At 35.3% G+C, this 20,672-nt stretch overlaps 1 protein-coding gene across 1 annotated transcript in view; it reads right to left on the bottom strand.

Moving 5' to 3' along the window:
• Window positions 1-18,586: 18,586 nt before the first annotated feature.
• Eif3e (eukaryotic translation initiation factor 3 subunit E) overlaps window positions 18,587-20,672 on the bottom strand; it is a 38,346-nt gene continuing 36,260 nt past the window's right edge. Inside the window, exons 11-13 of the mRNA XM_055626714.1 lie at window positions 20,432-20,534; window positions 19,674-19,808; window positions 18,587-18,766 (exon numbers count right to left, since the gene is read on the bottom strand). Of these exons, the coding sequence (XP_055482689.1) occupies window positions 18,728-18,766; window positions 19,674-19,808; window positions 20,432-20,534 (277 nt within the window). The 3' untranslated portion in view covers window positions 18,587-18,727. The remainder of the gene's footprint in view (window positions 18,767-19,673; window positions 19,809-20,431; window positions 20,535-20,672) is intronic.

The raw sequence follows: 20,672 nt of genomic DNA, 5'->3' as shown, positions 1-20,672 counted from the left end.
CCTCTTCACCTCTTTACAGAGGTTCCAAGATTTATGATAAAGTGATTTCTGTAAGTATAGGAGAGATTTTAGCTTTTTTCGTAATACTGAATACTATGCCATCACCGTTCTGAATTTTAAGAGATTATTTTGTATTTTAAGCTGTAACTATCCAACTCTGACTTAATAAAGACAATGGGATTTAAATTTTTCAGGTATTTGTTAGACTCTATTTTTGTTTCAATGTTTTTCACAAACGGAAAATTACCACAAATGCATCTAAAGTCAGATTCACTGTCTTAACCTCTTAGTGCCTTTTAAGTCTTCTTAAAGCAATAGTACATTGCCCTCTAAAGCCTTTTTCTAATGTACTACCTAAAGTTAAAGAAATGATAGGTTCCAAATTAGAAGATGAACTGTTACTCTGTGTAAAATTTGAGTCAAAATAACAGTCAACTCATTGGGAGGTGGGAGGGCTGGAAGGAGTGAGGGAGGGGAAGCCGTGGTCAGATGTATAGAAGAATCTTTAAAAAACTGGCTTAGGGAGTTTTCTTAATACAAATTCATTGGGAGAGCACAATCCATTGTGGGTGGGGACAATTGTGACTGATAGTTCCAGGTTCTAACTCTTCCCTTTTGAAATGGTAATCAATATTCTATGCCATTGTATGTGGGGAATATGTAATTTTCCCTTTGATTTTATAGGGGCTTAAGATTAAGAGATTGCTTTGAGTCTTAGAAAAGAGTTGGAGTTTGGACTTTAAGATGGTGTCGATACTGAAAACTATGGGGACTTTTGCAGTTTGATCAAATGAATTTCACAGGATGAGACAATTTCACAGGCCATGAGACAATGAGGACCAGAGTGGAAGGTGGTAGTTTGAACGTGATGCCCAGTATGTCTTGGCATTTAAATACTTGCTCTGCAGTTGGTGGACCCTTGGGAAAGAGTAGGAAGTGTGACCATGCTGGAAGGAGTATATCTCTGGGGGTGAGCTTTGAAGTTTCAATACTGCTAGTCCCAATGTGCTCTTTGCTTCCTGTTTGCTTCCAGTTCTCAGCTGCTGCTACAGTGCTATGCCTGCCTCCCTGCTGCTGTGTTCTCTGCTATAGCGATGGAATCTATTCCCCTAAAACTATAAACACTAAAAAATCCTTTCCTTCTCTTTAAAAAAAGCAGTATTAATTTAATAGATAAGAAAAATGTTTATGCATGGCATAATACATGATAAAAAAATAACAACAGTTATATCTATATCAAACTATATAGCACCAAAATGTGAATTGTCAAGATATATAAGAAATGAAGAAGAATGTAACAGACAATTTTTAACAAACTAGTGTAAATTCTACATATATCTAATAGAAAAAAAGGGCATAGGAGTTTGAACAAACACTTTCAGGTATACTTTATAACCATCAGATTCATAGAAAAAGTAGAATAGAGATTGACAGGGGCTGAGGAGAAATGGGTAATGTTGAAAAATGCAGAAATTTTCTGATACAGGAGGAAGTACTATAGATCTACAGTACACCTAGCACAGAGGCAATAGATATTTAATATATTTCACAGGTATTTGAAAATTGCCAAGAGTAAGGAGGTAGACACATCTATTAGCTGGACTGTAACTATCATTTATAAAATATACATCAAAACATGGTGTTAGGGATGGGGTTGTAGTACCTAGCATGCATGAAGCTGTGAGTTTGATTCTCAACACTGCAGAAACTCTATGCAGTGGCATGAGTCTGCAATTCCAGTGGAGAAGTGTAGGCAAGAGAAGCACAAGTTAAGGTCATCCTTGGCCACCAAGGTGAGTTCTCTAGGCCAGCCCCAAATACATGAGACCCGTTTGCAAAAACATGTACATGGTAAATATATACGATTCAGACCATTTAAAAATATCTTAATCATTTAGTATTCTAGCATCCATAAGACTAAAATGAAATATACATTCTGCAAAAATAATTTATATAAGGATAACTTCTAAATTTCAAAGAAATAAACATGCATTAATAATAAAAAGTTAACTTGAAAACTATTTCCAATTAGAGTTCTGTTTTGTCACAGTATGAAATAGAGTAATATTTAGCACAGTTCTGAAAAAAAGCAGAGCCATAACTTTCATTAATTAAAAAAAGAGTAAGAATGAATGGACTAATACTCAATTCATGAAGCTCCAAAAAGAATTTTCTTCTCTATTAAACAATAAACTCTTGGAGTGTCAGGAAAAAAACCTTTTAAGTGTATTGATCAATAAGTAATCCCCTTCATACTTACAGCTTTATTCACCATTTATCTAGCAAATGAAATATAACTACAAAAAATTCATAAAAACCAAAAATTAGAGAAATTGAATGATACTTTCATATGTAAAAGCACCCAAAAATTTTTTCTCATGCAAACTTGCTTTATGAAACAGGAAGACATTTTGTAGAGGAACTAAATAATCATCTAGGAGACAAGGGAAAAGAGGGGAGAGAGTAGTAGCGGAAAAAGAAAGGGGACAAAAAAAGGAGATGGAAGGAAAGTGTTAAGAGGGAAAAAAACGGAAAGAGGGAAGGGAAGAAAGACAATGGAAGGAAGGCAAAGATAGAAGGGAAGGGGAGGAAAGAAGGTAAGTTTTGGAAAGAAAGGTGGAAAAGGATGGTAAAGAATGAAAGGAAGAAGGACGAAAAGGAAGGGAAAGGAGAAAAGTGGAAGAGCAGACAGGAAAAGAGAGGAAGAAAAGGGAAATGAAGAAAAAAGGGGAGGAGAGAAGGAAAAGGAAAGAATAGAAAGGAAGAAGGGAAGTTGAAGTAGGAGGGATTATAGATGTCTGGAAGCTAGGTCATAAGATGTTTTATTTTGGTCTCTTGACAAAACAAGAACAAAAAGGCAATGAGGTAAGATAAAACATCACATGAATTCAAAGTTCACTAAGGCTTAAGAAAGTAAATAGTAACAGGCCAGAAGTTTCAGTTGGTGTGCCTACTGTAAGGAGAAATGGTTTTGTTCCATAGCAAAGTATGTGAAAGTATGACAGCTACTGCAGCTGTCATAATGGGAGGACACCAAGCAGCTCAATGGAAAGACTGTGAAAAGGTCGTTGCCAACAGTGAGAACCAATTGACAGTGTATTTTCCTGTTTGATGAGACAGTCTTTGAAACACAGAAACGGGGCAGAAAAGTGACTTTCTACAATTCAAATATAGCTCAATAGAGTCTAAGTAAAGCTAAGAGAAAGTATATCAAACCAACGCATCATAACAAGACTGCGGAATACCAAAGACTAAAAGAAGACATTCAGAGACACCTAAGAAATAAAGATAAATGTTCTTCCAAGAATCGAAGTCATGCTGACAACAGTTTTTATTTCCAAAATGGCAGCCAGAAGTCTACAAAATGTGCTGCATTTTGCTTTAGAAAAAGGGACTATCAGCCAAAGTTCTATACTTAGAAATCTCTTGTCTAAAAGTTATTGAAAATAAATAACATGTAATAACTATAACTGCTTGATTCTTAACAAAGATGCCAAAAAATGTACATTGGTTAAATGATGGCCTCTGCAACAGATGGTTTTTAGACAATGAATGTCCACCTAAGAGTGAAACCAGATTATTCTCAACCAGTACTAGAATCAACTCCAAATAAGCTAAAGACCTTAATATATGCCCTGAAACTCAGGAACTGCAAGAGGAAAAAGCAGACATAATACTTCACAATATTGGTTCTTTCTATAAAAAAAACTCCAGATGAGAGTTCATGAAATTAAAATACTTCTTCACAGCAACAAATGCAATCTAATGAAAAAAATTTATGAAATAGGAGAAAAATTTTTCTGAGAGTCCATGAATATCCAAAGAACTACAGAAACTGAGCAACAAGAAATCTACTTAATGAGTAAATGGACTGGTGAAATGATACTTATAAAAATGTCTTTATGAAACCTGTGCCAAGTATAATACATATAGGCCAATGAAAATATTAAACATACAAAAGAAGCAAAATGAGGGTAAGACAAAATGTCAGAGAATTAAAGACAGTAAATTTGCTAACAACTAAATATTTTGGAACATATTACAAAATATCTGCTTTAGTTATCTGGAATGTGATCTTTAGTGAAGAGTGTAAATTACAGAAAAGAAAAGGGGTTGGAGGTAATTTCAGATAACAGTGATAGTATAAAACAAAATTAATATCCTTGTGGATTCAAATAAAAAGCTAGATTAAAGCATATTTGTAGTACATAAATAGGGAATCGACTGGAATCAAATGTAAGACTTGTGTTGTTTGGAACATTTTAAATAATTATTGAAGACTTACAAAAATTCCTGGAGAGCTATGTTTTACTTATTTGATAGGTTTAGTAGCTATTAATAAGAATGATCCAGAAAAATATTTTTAAAAATCACACAGAAAATAATAATTAAGGGCAGAAAAGGTAGAACACAAAAAGTTTGAGAAAAATTATTCAAATATATGTAGTTATTTAAAATATTTATTTACATGAACAGATACTAATACTTAGAAAAATTATCCATATATGTTATACATATGCACAGTAATTATAATTTTATACTATAGTAATTGAAAATAAATTTAATGAACTAAATCCTCCTACTAAAAGTAAAATATTCATCAAAATAAACTTAAAATGATACATCTAAAACACAAAACTAAAATGTATAAAAATTAAAAAATATTTGGGAAATACAATTAAAAAATCTGGGTTCACTCACTGTTAATAGACATGATGGATTTTATGGTAAAAGGTATTATTAATACAAACTTTACTGTATGGTAATAATTATTAGAGACAAATATATAATAAAGGAAATTTTAAAATTCCATATACTTTAGATGTTATTTTTCTCACCCAACACCCCCAGAACCTCCCTATCTCTGTACCTACCCAACTTCATGTTCTTGTTCAACAACAAAAATTAAAAAAAAAAAAAAGCCAAAAGACCCCCAAAGTTGTCCACTTTTGTGTTGGACAACTACTCCTGGGTATGGGGCTTGTCCTGGAGTATGGCTGACATACAGTGCCACTCCATTAGAGAAAACTAATTTCCCCTCTCCCAGAAGGTGTAGTCCCAAGGGACCTCTTAGTTAGGGGTGAAACTCTGTGTCCACTTCCCCTTCTCCTTTGGGGTTTTATCTGGCTTGAACTTGTGTGTGCTATTAGGGTCTATGTGTGTTCATTTGTACATCACCTGTTATGTCTAGAAGATGCTATTTCCTTTAGATTCATCTACTGCCTCTGGCTTTTACAATCTTTTGGCCTCCTCTTCTGAATATATTCCTGAGCCTTGAAGGAAAGGGCTTGATAAAGACATCCCATTTCCAGCCTAGTGCTCCAAGATAATCGCACTTTCTACATACTATCCAGCTGTGGGCCTCTGTGTTAATTATTATCTACTACAAGAATAAGCTTCTCTGATGAGGGTTGAGTGCTCTATGGGAACAATGTCACTAGAAATAACTTTGTTGCTATGTTCATTTAACAGAATAATAATGGTTGCAGGTTGTCCTTAGGACACATGACTTATTCTCAGGTTCACGGTTACTTAGCAGTCGGGTATGGGTTCCATCTTTTGGAGTGGGCCTTAAGTACCACAACCAAAAGCGGTTGGTCACTCAATATCATTTGTGCCACTATTTTCCAGCAACATGTTTCTCAGAAGCTTCTATTTGAATACTGGCTTGATTTTTCCATGTTCAATAACACAAGTTAAATGGTGTGTTCAACAATGCAGCCAGTCCTGATGAGACCTGATAGACTATGGTCAGATGGAAGGGGAGCAGGACCTCACCTATCAGTGGACTTGCAGAGGGGCAGGGAGGAGATGAGAGTGGGATTGAGAGGGAATGAGGAAGGGGGCTACAGCTGGGATATAAAGTGAATAAACTGTAATTAATATAAAAAGTTAAAATTTAAAAAATGGTGTCTTCAGTAATACGACCTTTTTGTCAGATTGTAAAAGATAACCAATAAACAATAGCCTATAATGTTTGGCAGTCAGGTATGAGCCATTGGCTTTGGCCAGTGAATAAAGGAAAATTTTAACTCAAGACTCAGTAACTGCTATATTTGTTCAGTAAGAAAGAAAATAAGGATATGGAAAATCTGATCATGACTATTAAGACTTAGGTAATGTTAGTAAGGAAATGTATCAACAACTGCATATTTTTTTAAAAGGATTCTTAGCAATCTTTAAATTTTTACTTTTTTTGTGTGCCCCTCCCCCAGCCCGTTTTCTCTCTCTCTCTCTCTCTCTCTCTCTCTCTCTCTCTCTGTGTGTGTGTGTGTGTGTGTGTCTGTGAGTGTGCACGTATTCCAGGCAAGTGTCAAATCCCCTGAACTATTACAGGCTAGTAGGACTTAAATAGGATAGTGTAGGAAAAGCATCACGCCTGGTACATGGTAAACTCTCACAATATTTACAAGTAAAAGAGATTATATATATTCACAAGGTCACTTAAACATCTGCTTCAAATGTTTAATTATAAAGACAAACAGGAAATGATTACAAAAATAAAGAGTAACAGTTTTGACAGTGATCTTTTGTAATGTTCTTTTTTCCAATTCCAAATCAAAGGTTTCATTCTTCAAGTATAATTTTATAAACTTGTCAATAGATATAGAACTTTACTGGGTAGAAAAGCAGAGTAGTTGAATCAGTTAAACTGAGTGTTGCAGTGTAGAAGATGGGCAAGGTTTGATAAGTGGGAAGGAGGAAGTTTTACAGATGAAAACATTCAGTGCTTTCTCCATGGAAGCATGAAAGGAGGGGGAAAAGGAGAGTCTGGGACAGAGAAGGGAGGCTGACTGCTGGTAAGCAGGCATTGTAGGTAGGTATTGTGTTAATTATTTAGAGTTGAGGCCCACAAAGTACTCAAAATAGTTTTTAGAGGTAAACTTCCCCAACAAAAATCTAGTTATGACTACATTACTGCTTGAAAACAAAAACAAAGAGTGAGAGCAAACACAGAGTAAAAGTACATGAGAAATAGACCAATGTGTGGCCTCTTGTGAGTGACAGAATCAGCAGTGATAAGATATTCGGATTCCAGTGGGGATGAGATAGAAGATAAACTAAATAGAATTTTCTTTGGCTTAACCATTCAAGACTGTAAAGTAAAAACAAAATCAATATGTAGCAGTTATATTAAATAATTTTACGTTGATGAATGTTACATAACTACTTAAAACATCAACCAGGCATTGTGGTTTCCCTACACTATGCTATTTAAGTTCTACTAACTGTAATCCTAGGTCCAGAGGACTCAACACCCTCCTAGGATAACTGTATACACACACACACACACACACACACACACACACACAGTAACATTCCTAATCTTTCACCTATTTCTGAGTTCTAGGAAACATAAAAAAAAGGGAGTTAAAACCACTTGTTTTTTGTAACCAAGGCAAAAATTTAAACTTAATGACTTTAGAAAAACTCACAGTTGATTCAAATTAATAAAAGTTTATAACCAGGTAATGACGTTACTATTTCCTTAAATTCACACTCAAAGGAAGCCTCCCACTTCCCAGCTGCATGTTTGCACTTAAGCCATGCTCTTCCCAAAAGATGGAAAGACTACCTGGTGCCATTGCCATGTCCATCCTTTCTCTTTGTGGATATATAGCCAACGAAAGGCTACAAGATTGGAACAGACTATTCATTGCAACATGCTACACAACCAAAAATTTCATCTGTGGATGGAACCTCTTAAATTTATTACAAAGAGTCATCACAAAGAGGTTGCATATTTTTAGAACTTAGTTTTCTTTTTAATACAGAGAAAAAATGTTGGCCATTCCCTTGTGTTTATAACAACATTCCAATTTAATCTTCAGTTTAAAAATTCTTCAATTATTGCACAACAGCACATTATGGGTTACACAACAATCACATTTCTTTTAGTAAAATATAGACTTTTCTACTAGTTATTGTGGGGGATTCAAGAATCATGCATTCTCATTCTTATAGTAATGATATATGTGCTTATTGGAGGAGAGGTGATGTGTTTTTTTGTTTGTTTGTTTCAAGCTGGACCTTCTACAGGCCAGGTTGAACTAGAACTTACTATGACATAGCCTAGTCTGCTTTGAACTCCCAGTCCCCCTGATGGTATACACTAACACACACTCCTCCCAACAATGATCAATATTAGAACTATTGTTTGTAAGTTTTAACTCTTCTTTCATGGAAAACAATAAACAATGCAGAAAAAAAATCTACCATAAAAACACTGAATTTTTATCAACTTATTACTCAAATATTTTTCTGGTAACAGCAATAAAACTGGCAAGAATATGGCATTGTGTAGGCATTTGATTCTGTTTCAAAAGCTTATTCTTCTTATCAAAGTGTATTTGCAAATGATATGATAGTATACAATAAGTAACCTCAACCCAGATGTCCATCAATGGAGGAATGGGTACAGAAATTGTGGTATTTTTACACAATGGAATACTACTCAGCAATCAAAAAGGAGGAAATCATGAAATTTGCAGGCAAATGGTGGGATCTAGAAAAGATCATTCTGAGTGAACTATCCCAGAAAGACAAACATGGTATACACTCACTTATATAGACCTATAAGATATGACAAACATAATGAAATCTGTACACCTAAAAAAGATAATCAAGAGAGCGGACATGGGGTAGATGATCAATCCTCGTTTAGAAAGACAGATGGGATGTGCATTGAACGTATGACAGGAGTCTACTGAGCACATCTGAAAGACTCTAACTAGCAGTGTTTTCAAAGCAGATACAAAGACTCATGACCAAACCTTCGGCAGAGTACAGGGAATCATATGAAAGAAGGGGAGTTAGTATGATGTGGAAAGGATAGGAGCTCCACAAGGACCAAATATATCTGGGCACAGGGTCTTTTCAGAGACTGATATTCAACCAAGGACCATGTATGGATATAACCTAGAACCTCTGCTCAGATGTAGCCTGTGGTAGCTCAGTAACCAATTGGTTTCCCATAGTGAGGGGAACAAGGACTATTTCTAACAGGAACTCAATGACTGGCTCTTTGACCTCCCCACCCCCCAAGGGAGGAGCAGTCCTGTTAGGCCACAGAGGAGGGCTTTGCAGCCAGTCCTGAAGATACCTGATAAAACAGGATCGGATGAATGGGGAGGTCACCCCCATCAGTGGACTTGGAAAGGGGCATGGTGGAGATGAGGGAGGGAGGGTGGGATTGGGAGGGAATGAGGGAGTGGGACACAGCTGGGATACAGAGTTAATAAAATGTAGCCCTCCTATATATAAAACAAAAGCACTGAGAAAGAAATCAGAAAAAGGAATGATCTTCACAATAGCCTCAAAAAATATATATAAAATAATTTGAGGTAACTTGAACCAAGTAAGTCAAAGGGTTGTATCATAAAAACTTGAAGTCTTTTAAAAAGAAATTGAAGAAGATATCAGAAATAGAAAGATCTTCCATGCTCATGGATGGGTAAAATTAATATAGTAAAAATGGTCATCCTACCAAAAGCAATCTATAAATTCAATGAAATCCCCATGAAAATTCTAATACAAGTCTTCACACATCTGGAAAGGCAGATTCTAAGCTAAATATGGAAACACACACACACAAACCAGAATAACTAAAACAATCCTGAATAATACAATAACTGTAAGAAGCATCAGTATCCCCACTTTTAAGTCATAATGTAAAGCTATAATAATTTAAAATGGCATCACATGGAAATAAAAACATTGATCAAATGGAAAATCTAGACATAAATCCACACACCTATGAACACCTGATTTTTTTATAAAGAAGCCCCCCCCCCAAAAAAAAAAAAACCATACTCGAGAAAAAGACAGTATCTTCATCTAATGGTGTTTGTCAAATTGGCTGGCTGCATGTAAAAGAATCCAAATAGATCCAACTTATCACAAAACTCAACTCTATATGGGTCAAAGATCCCAACATAAAAGCAGATACACTGAACTTGACATAAAAGAAAGTGGGAAATATTCTTGAACTCAATGGCACAGGAAAAGACTTCCTAAACAGAACACCATTAGCACAAGTACAAAGAACAATCAAAAAATGAGACTTCTGAAGTGGAAAAGCTTCTGTATGGCAAAGGACACTGCCATTCAAATAAAGTGGTAACCTAAAGAACAAAAGATTTATTTTTTTAATACCAACTCCACATCTGATAGTGGGTTAACTTCCAAAGTTTATAAAGAACTCTAAAAACTAGACATGAAAAAAAAAAAAAACAAATAAGCCAATTAAATGGGTTACAGATCTAAACAGAGAATAATCAAAAGGGGGAACTCATGCTAGAAACACTTCATGAAATGTTCAACATCCTTAGTCATTGGGGACACACAAATCAAACGGCTTTGAGGTCTTATCTTATGTGTGTAAGAATGGCTAAGATAATAAAAACAAGTGACAGCTCATGTTGGTGAGGGTACAGAGTGAGTGGAACACTCATACACTGCTGGCACAATCTTGTATGGTCAGTATAGAAATCAGTGTGGCAGTTGGGAAGATGGGAACTGATCTACCTCAAGATCCAGCTATACCATCTTGGGCATATATCCAAAGAGTGCTTCATCCTGCCACAGACACACCTGCTCAGTCATGTTTGTTCATTGCTGCTCTACTCACAATATCCAAAAATTGGTAACAACCTATGTCCTTCAACAGATGAGTGGATTAAAAAAGTGGCATATGTATACAATGGACTATTACTCAGCTGTTAAAAAATGTAGGTAAATGGATAGAACCAGAAAAAAAAAATCATCCCAAGACCCAGAAAGAAAAATATGGTATATGTTTACTAGAGGTAGTAGGACCTGAGAACGGAGCTGACAAATGAGATGTAACAAAATATTATGCAGCAGTCACTTTACTCAGAACATCTCAGATAATTTATACCACAAAGGTTAAGAGGAGTTACATGAGCAAAGTGTACAATCACAAAGGCAAGCCGCAAGTAACAGGTAAGCCACATGCAACAAGGAACATGTTTTTCCAGAGGCATATAAACAAATAATAGCCAGTTGTAATAAATAATCTGAGGTAAACTCACTCCTAACTCCTATTCACCACACCTGAGAGGATCAAGAAAACACATCCCAAGGACAATTTTTTTTGTTTTGTTTTGAAGAAACTGAGGTCACAAGACACTTTTCTTGTTTTCTTACAATTAACTTATCCTCATATGACTCCATTCTTGGACTCTGACAGTATGTATTCATTTATACGTGGACATTAGCTATAGAGTTGATGAGGATCTGTGGAATCACAGAGTGTAGGCAGAGAGTTAACGTAGGTAGAGTAAATGGACAGGTAGATCTCCCAAGTAAAGGGGAATAGAAGAGTTATGGGTGGGTGGGGAGATCGGAATCAGAGGCTCAAGTGGGGAGAAGGAATGGGGAGAGAATATGATAAAAGACAGCTAAAATGAAGGTTTATTTGAAGATCAAAACAATACAGCAGCAGCTTTCTAAAATATATGCATATGTCAAAGCAATCTGAGACCACCAAATAATGGGAGAGACAGAGCCCCAACTTGTTTTTAAAAAGTAGTGATTTGGGGCTGGAGAGATGGCTCAGCAGTTAAGAGCACTGGCTGTTCTTCCAAAGGACCTGGGCTCAATTCTCAGCACCCACATGGCACCTCACAACTGTCTGTAACTCCAGTTCCAGGGCATCTGACACCCTCAAACAGAGAAACATTCAGGCAGAACACTAATGTATATAAAATAAAAAAAAAAAGAAAAAAAAGAAAAAGTAGTGATTTTATCTATTTGGACCCTTTTCAAGTCTCCTTAGTCTCCAACAAGTACTTAGGAAAAGCTGGCAAAGACTCAAAGTGGAAGCCTGTGGTGGGAAAGGAGAAAAATCACTGAATGTCCTATGCAGAGATGGAACAACAGCCCTGACCTATTAGGTATCTAAACAAAGACACAGTTAAGCAGGTGCTTCTCTGTGGATCACTTGCCATTAAAGAAAAATGAGAAACCCAATGTTTCAGCAGACAAAACGAAAGCATGAGAGCAGTTTTTGGTCAGGCTGCTGCTTTAATGATCTCAAACAAATAAATAACCTACCAAGCACCTATGAGTGAATTATAGTTCCTTTATCAAAAGGGTAATGCAGAAGTAAGATTTAAGAATGTTCCTTAAAAAATGCACCTCAGTATTTTATTCCTGAACATCCATATTATAAATACTGATAAATTTTGTTGTGATCCTATTACACTTTATGTCATTCTGCCCATTTGCCACACCTCTAGCCTTCAATCCCTTTTATCACTGATCCACATATCTTAGAAGTTTATCTTTTGACAGAAAGATAGACAGCCCATTTACCTGGAATGAAGCTGAAGTGACCGAGCTGGTGTCTGTTCAAATGTCATCTTCGTAGAATATTATCTTCATGTCTTCATTGTCTTCATAACACTTAAAAACAAAATGAATTAAAAAATCTGGCATCCCCATCCTACTCCCAATCTCAGCAGATTAAATGGAAGGCAGTACAAGAGTCAGTTTTGGAACCAAAATAGGAGATGCATTAACGTTCTTTTGTACATATTCTAAGTCAAACAGTTTATTAAATACAGAAAATGAAAAATGAGCAGAACAGAACAGTGTTTGTGCTACTCCAGGAAGTTAGAGGTTTTTTCAAAGGATCCTTGATTTCGAAATTTAAAATGCATAGGAATAAATTATGCATGGAAAACACAGACAATTTAACAGTGATCTGTTTCTTAAGAGTGATTAAAGTCTCATTGGAAGCTTTAAACATTTCACTCTGACAGTTTGACCTTGACCAAACTTGACTGCTTTTCTATTTGTTTTACATTGGCCTTTACAGCTGACTTGATGTCACTTTCAATAGTACTTAAGTTAGTGGCACAGGAAGGATGGGGGGTTCACTTCCCAGTTGCCTGCCTCTTCAAAGGAAACGGAAGATATCTAAAGGTAGAATTGCCCTTTCACTCTGCTCACACATTTACCAACTGGGGAACACAACAGTGATCATGCTTGCGGACCAGTAGGAGGCCAAGAAACACCAGATACATCTACATGTGATCAATTTGGAAACTGCGTAGCTATTCCACTGACACTGGGAAAGAGAACTTTGGAGTCCCTTCTAATCTTATTTACACCATTACAAAGAGAAATGATTAAATGTGTTTTAAAACTTTTCATAAAATAAAACATCATGAAATTAGTCTCCTTGTAATAGGCCCCTGTCCTTACCCCTCCTGGGGTTGCTGTGTTGGGGAGGGAACACAAAATAAAATTACCCAACAACAATACTTCCTAGGTCTAAATGATGCTTTCAGTTTACTTATGGTGAAGAAAACAGGCTCTAGTAATACATATATTTTTAAACTTTTCAGCCTTAAGGTTTAAGTTTGGGGCCTTGCATGTGCTCAGCAAATAGTTTACCAGTTGCCTAGATTCTGGACTCTTTCGGAAACTTACAGGTTCTCACACTGCTCCTTTAGCCTTCAGCTCCTATCTCTGAAACCCAGATAGGTCTGCTTCAGCCTCCTGAGAATCAGAGTTACAAGGCCTGTGCCTGGGGGCTCAGCTACTTACTTATGTCCTTTGGTGCTTACTATAGGATACAAAGTCAACAGTATTCACATCACAAGATTATACAACAATAAAACTAAGTTTTCTGATAAGTAGATTTAGTTTTCAGCTTTAGACCTTTAAATCATTCTTTTAAATCTCTCAGATCTTTCTGAACATTATTCTTTGATTCCAGAATTTACTGAAGCCTAAGGGGAACTAGATATCAGGGATTAGCAGTAAAAAAGACAGGTATCACTCAAATCAGTGTTATTCTGGAACAAACAACTAGTAACAAAAACTGCATAATTCCAAGTATGATAGTACACAAAATAGCCTTTAACAGCTTTGTCAGAAGGAAAATTTTCCTTGATATCTGAATTCCAGAGAAAAAGTAAAAATGCAAATTAGAAGTTTATGTATGGGTAGTGAGGCTGTAAAGGGACACAACTGATTCCCAGAAGAGCAGCACCTGACTTGGAAACAACAGAGCAATTAGTACTAAACAACAGGTTATAAAATCAATTTAGGAACACAATTACTAGTATGTACATAGAACACACACACACAGAGTAATACTTTTCTTAATCTACAGTCATCAATAGTTTGAAACATCAAGGCTTATGGCTGATGTAAGATTGTTTTTAGGAACCCAGTCTTTAGTCTAGAATAATAAAATGGGGAGTTATCAAAGTTATAATAATCATAGAAGTAACTGGTGACAGTTTGGATAAGGTAGGTAGTTGAGTATACTAGGTGCCACAAAATGTAAGGTTTAAACAAGCCAAATATGGACTGAAATTAAAACTCTAGTTTTAATTTTTGCATATGTGCACGTGTCTACAGTGGGTAAGTACATAGAAATGTAATTAAGAGTGAAATTATAAACCCCAAGAAAAACTCCACAGCTTGAGAATGGTCATTTTAATTGCACAGTTAAGTTTTGCGACGTGACAGGCATTTCAGTGGCTACCTTCATCCAGTTCTATAAAATAAGATTTTAAAAACAGACTATGAAAAACGGAGGGAAAAGTCACCAAAGTGAGAATTTCAATGGATATTTAACAGTAAATCAGGTGAAAAGATCAATAGAGAACCAGAAGGCACAGTCAAAAAACAAAACCCAAAGTATGCGACATACACACAGAAAGACACTCCCCTACCATCACCAGATAATTTGAAATTTAAGGAAACAAACATCAGAAATTTGGAAACGGAATATCTAAAGACAACCTTTCTAATGAGAGCAATATAAAAGCTATCTTCAAACTGACAGTCACAGGGAATCCCAATCAGTGTATTTGCACATAAAAACATTGTAGTGAACCACAAAAACACCAGTTAAATAAAAAAAAGTCCTAAAAGGTGGGAAAACCATGTCATTTTGGGGTTATAATTTGGACAGGATGTATATCATAATAAGATGGAAGCTTCATTCAATAAAACATTCCATGTATATTCGATGGCACATAGATAATTTTAAGATACAAGTGCATTCATACATGTCAACATTTCTAGGATAAACATTCTAAGAACAGAAATGCAGCGTTCGCCTGCTCAACTAGTGCACAAAAAATAATAAAACTGCAGAGAACAAGCTAAAAGGCAAGAAGTGAAAGGAAAAAGGCTAAAGGTGATTATCAAAAGACATCAAGTTGGAACCACATTTTCTATATCAGTTAAAATACAGAGCTTTCACTGCCTTAAACACACAATATTCTATCTTGTTAAAAAACAAAACAAAACAAAAAACCAAAAACTCCACATAACCAAGAAGTTGGTAGCTTTTTTATTAACACTTGTGTGACAAAACTCTTCCTGACACAACATAATACACATATACTCACTCCAATAATGGTCCCAAGACAAAATATGGATACCAACAAAGTTCAACTTGGTGAACCAATGAGCTTTATGGTTAATTACAGGAATATGGGTGAGGGGTTACTTACAGAAGCAGACACTACTCAAAGACAGTTTCATCACCAAAGCCCAAGCTGGAAAACTGAAACACATTGCACAGGCTATAGGCAGCTAAACAGATTGGAATGTCTTTTCCAGGACGCTCAGTTATTCTAAACCTGCAGCTGGTCTGGTCTCTGACTTCTCTGCAGCTTTCTTTCTTCTGAAGGGAATTCTCAGCTTGTATTGTTTACTCTGGTGGGGAGAGCCCTAGTCAATCTGCTCAGTTTCAGGGACTTCCTGAAGTTACTTGTTTGCTTTCCTGCTTAAAGAGCTTCCTATAGGATACATTCTCTGAGGAAATTGATATAGAACATATGCATGGGTAATCTATGACACATACATACAGTTAATACCAAAGGCAATAAGAAGCTATGAATTAAAGGTAAATACATCTTAACCTGCAGAGTGAAGCAAGCTACAGAATACCAAGCATAATTTCAACTTTTAAGACTGGAAGCACTGAAAACCGAACTTTCATTACTGAAACACAAACGATAACAACTATAGATATACACAAGTTAATTATTCAAATAAAAGTCAGTGCTTACTTTTCACGGGTGAAGAAAATGTAAACTCTTCCGGCACTTATATTTTTATATCTTAAGCAGAACACATCAAAGTAAGTTATTGAGAAGATGCTGATTTCTCTGAACAGGTTACCTATGTGTGTGTCTATACACACATATGGAAATAATTAATTATACCTTATAATTTTAAACAGCACAAAGTCATGTTTGAGTAGAAAACAGTGTAAAATACACTAGAAAACATCTAAAGTTTATAAATATGTGGATCATTGATGTGTCTTCAAAAAAAGCTGCTAATGCCTAGAATGTTGAATATAGAGAACAGAGTACAAACATGAAAACATTTTATTTTGACTTGGTACCTTTCTGGAAGATTTTACCTTTTGTTTAGATTTAAGGTTTTATCTACAGCCAAATAAATTTTAAACAAATGCATGCCAAGACCGTATCTTAATAATGAACAGATGTTATAAATGTGCAAAAATGACCGTAATATAATTTTTTCCAAGTGATACTAATAGTGATACAATGTTTCAAGAAAAATGGAAAAGATAGAGTAGTAACCAGAGATCACAGTGGTAGAATTGAACAAAGAATACTTATTGTGCTTACTTGAAACAGCTTTCCCTGACCATGTCCTAACAGACCACAAGGGATTAATCTTCAGCAAATGGAAAGGATGTAAGAGTGATTCTCCATCTTCCTAATATTGTAACCTTTAATTCCTCATGTTGTAGTGACCCCTAACCATAAAATTATTTCACTGCTACTTCATAACTGTAATTCTGAACCATAATATAAATATATGATATACAACCCCCGTGAAAAGTCATCTGACTCCCAAAGAAGTTAGGACCCTCAGGCTGAGAACCACTGCTGATAAGAGAACTTGACAGAATTGATACAACTGCTCTCTGCTCTACACCAAAACATACACTAGATTGACTATGTTTTGTCACCAATAATATAAAGTGCTATGGGCATTTCCTCATTTCTAGGCTCACCTAAGGAATTCAAATGTTTGATTCCTTTTCCAGAGAGTTGCTTAGAGCCCAGCACAGAGAGACATTTAATAGTAACTATATCTTCTTCCCTGAACTTTTGTTAACACACTTAGGACACATCTGATAAGTACTTTAACTGCTATACAAATTATGAAGAAATATTTGGTTACTAATGTGTCTTGGTTAAACTAGATAAAAACTTGACATCTTAGTAGTGTGTGTAACTCTACCTAACTTTGTAATAAACTATGGCTTTACTACTACTTTTGATAAAGGGATTAGTTTTTACATAGGATCACTTTCTGGAGCCTTCTCCACAAACTTTGATAATATTTGCTAGGGCAACAGTCAGCATTTTCACAACTGTGAAGAGAAAAAAAAAAAATCAACACTTGGCTTACTATAATTTCAGCACCTCTGGACTCCAATTTAAGGACACTAATATCCCAAGACAAGTGCCAGAAACTGCAATTCTGACACTCATTTGTTTTCAGAAATAAATTATTACAAGATATCCATAACCACACATATGCTTTTGTACTGTATGGTACTTGAAAAACAGAATATTTAGGCCTTAAGGGCCTAGTTATGATATGGCATTCTTAGAGAGTTTTTACACCCTGCTCTTACAAGTTCTCTATGCTTTTTAAATGATATGCAATGTAATTATGCTAGAATCGTAACAAATGACTTATAGCAGTGTCTGACAAATAGTAAAACAACAACAAAAAAAGTCTTCCATTTTTATAACATTAGCACAGAAGAAAAACTTCCAAGCTGGGTCTTAGCTCTACAGTAAAGTAAAACAGACTCAGAAAGACAACCACACCAATCCAGTACTGTGATTGAGACCCAATAAGGAAATTATACTTAACGTAACATAGGTATCTGTAGGTATCTGCTAAACTTGTGAATGTATAACATTCAGGGAATTTATAGAATTTGACCTACTCTCCTACTTAGTCTCTATAAATAGAGTAATTAAAAAAAATTCTTAAAACTGGAAACAATCAAAATCATTATACAATGTAGTAAATAAACAAAAGGAACCCTATTTAGAATAAGAATAAACTACAATTTGTTCTTTGTTATATTCAATATAGGTACTTTTTTTTTTTTTTTTTTTTGGTTTGAGAGCTTGTGTTCTACGCTGCAGGTATAAAACAAGCCAAGAGGACAGGCTAATTAAAATTCCATTTTTGTAAAATTTTCAGGGAGGGAAACTTCATTAGTGGTTGCCAGGTGTTAGAACTACCAAGATTACTTATGTCCACACCTGACAAGAGTGTGATCTAGGAACAACTCTATACCTCAACTACAAGTTACACATATCTACATATGTTAAGAAAAAGAATCATATATATACTGCCCATGCCAATACCCTGGTTTCTACTGGCCTACAGTACCAAGGAAATTGGGTTTACATATGACCCTTTCTGTAATGCTTAGCAACTGTCTGGGAAGGTATTATTGTTTTAAAATAAAGTTAATAAAACACACTTGCACACACAAAAAATTCAAGCAAGATAAAAAAAATTAATCATAGCCAATTTTATTCAAATTTTCCAAAATTTATAGCAAATATGTAAATTGCTTCTAAAAATGTATGTCATCCTTTATACATAAAGGTTACTGTGACTTTCATGGATTCCTTTTACTTGTTTTCTTTATAATTCATTAATAAAAGCCAGAATCTTGGGTTGCCCAGTTGGGAGCCTGAAATACACACAGAGAGAAATTATTAAGATAAATTGAAATTTGAAACCATTAAAAGAACAAAGAGTGGTATAAGCATCTTCTCATCGATAGCTTTTGACCAGTGATAGAGTATAACAGTAATCAATCACCAACATGGAGACAATAACCAACAAATTGATTTGGAATATATAAGAAAAAGGCAGACAAGAATAAGACTATCACATAAAATACTTTCCAGGCTCAGCTCTACTAGACTTGGTTAGAAAATGGAAGTGTAATTCATTCAATTTAACCTGTCCTTCAAGCCTCAATTCAATACTCTAATTACTAACAACTCTCTATTCTCAGTTATACGCTGTCAGTGTCTAAGGAGAATTAAAGATGGCTTGAAATTCTGAAGTTACAAGGTCACTTAGGTTCTTTGGACATCAAAAAAATGAGGAACCTCTCTCTACTCAAAGAGGAAGGAGACATATTTTGTGGCAGTTAATTATGAACATCAAATAAAAGAAAATTAAAATTGATGTAAGATCGGCACAAAAAGCAGTATTTTTATATAACTACTTCTTTAGATTTAGAAAGAGAACACACATTTCAAGCACATGGAAGTTATCATCTATCAGAACCAAAATGATGTGCTGGGAGTCCTGAGGAGACAAGTTAATGAAGTCACAAAAGAAGAATAAACAAGTAAACCTAGTTATAATTAGGAGCCTAATTTTTTTTCTTTTTCCTTGACTAATGAGTATAATACATATAAGATAATATTAGTTTCAGCTTAGTGATTTCTTAAACACTATGTTTGTAATTTTAAACAGAAATACAATATTAGCCTAACCAATAATGATCATGCTCTCAAAGTCCATGTAACAGTTGTTGTATAGTTGCTAAATCCTATAAAGAAAGGAGAGTGTTTGGTTATTACCTCTGATCTACTGTTCTGATTAAGTTTCTTTTCGATATTCATGGCCAACATTTGGCTTCTAAAAGAAAGACTTTTAGTCTTTTCAATCACTTGCTGATAGGGTGAGACTGCGTTGTTACCCATTACCACATGACCCTAAAATGAAAACAGAGAAGTTATTCTAGTAAAATCAGTGATTGGAGTGTCTCAGTAAATCATGAGCACAACACCCTACCACATACCTATTGCACACTTATACACTGTATTGAGATCACAATATTTATCCAGCAAGAAAACATAGGATGTTGCTGCTGACTTCAAACAACTGTCACCCAACTATTTTTTTGGTAGGAATATAGTACCAGGAAATAGGGCCTGACACAGAACAAGCACCTGGGTACAGCCCAAGACCCGTTACAGTCCTAGTCTTGGTTTTACTTATCCAGTTTGAGAAGTATTTTGTTAATTTGCCCAGGATGACCTTGAACTTGCAATCTTCCTGCCTAAGAGCCCTGTACACAAATCACAGGCCTGTACCACTAGGTTCAGTCTAACAGTTTGACAGACAAGTAATGTATTGTACATGCCCATAACCCCAGCACAGGAGGCAATTGGCCAGACTGGTCTATACAGTGAGTTCCAGAGTAGCCAGAGTCTCATAGTGAGATCCTATCTCAAAAAGTTTGTACAATAAAATTTCTAAAGAGAAATTCAGAGAATTATAAAAAGCAGTTATCAACTGTTATATAGCATATACAATAACCTAATATAATACTCACTAGTTTAGAATCAATCTTGGCATCCAACCTTGCATTTCTAATCAAATTCACAATCCATCTTTCAGCTTCTTCTGGAGTCATATTCAGTTTATCTGCTAACATACTAATGAGAGACATAAAAGCTTAGTTATTTTGTACATAGTGTTTGACTCATACTTTGCATACATTTCAAATATTTCTGGATCATGTTCTCTTACATATATGCCCCTTTTCTACATACACCATATTTGGTTTTGCCTGT

Source organism: Psammomys obesus, unplaced genomic scaffold, assembly GCF_907164565.1.
Source record: "Psammomys obesus unplaced genomic scaffold, mPsaObe1.curated_primary_1811, whole genome shotgun sequence".
Taxonomy (NCBI): Eukaryota; Metazoa; Chordata; class Mammalia; order Rodentia; family Muridae; genus Psammomys; species Psammomys obesus.
Note: the sequence above shows the minus strand (reverse complement) of the source record. Positions and strands in the feature narration are given on the sequence as shown.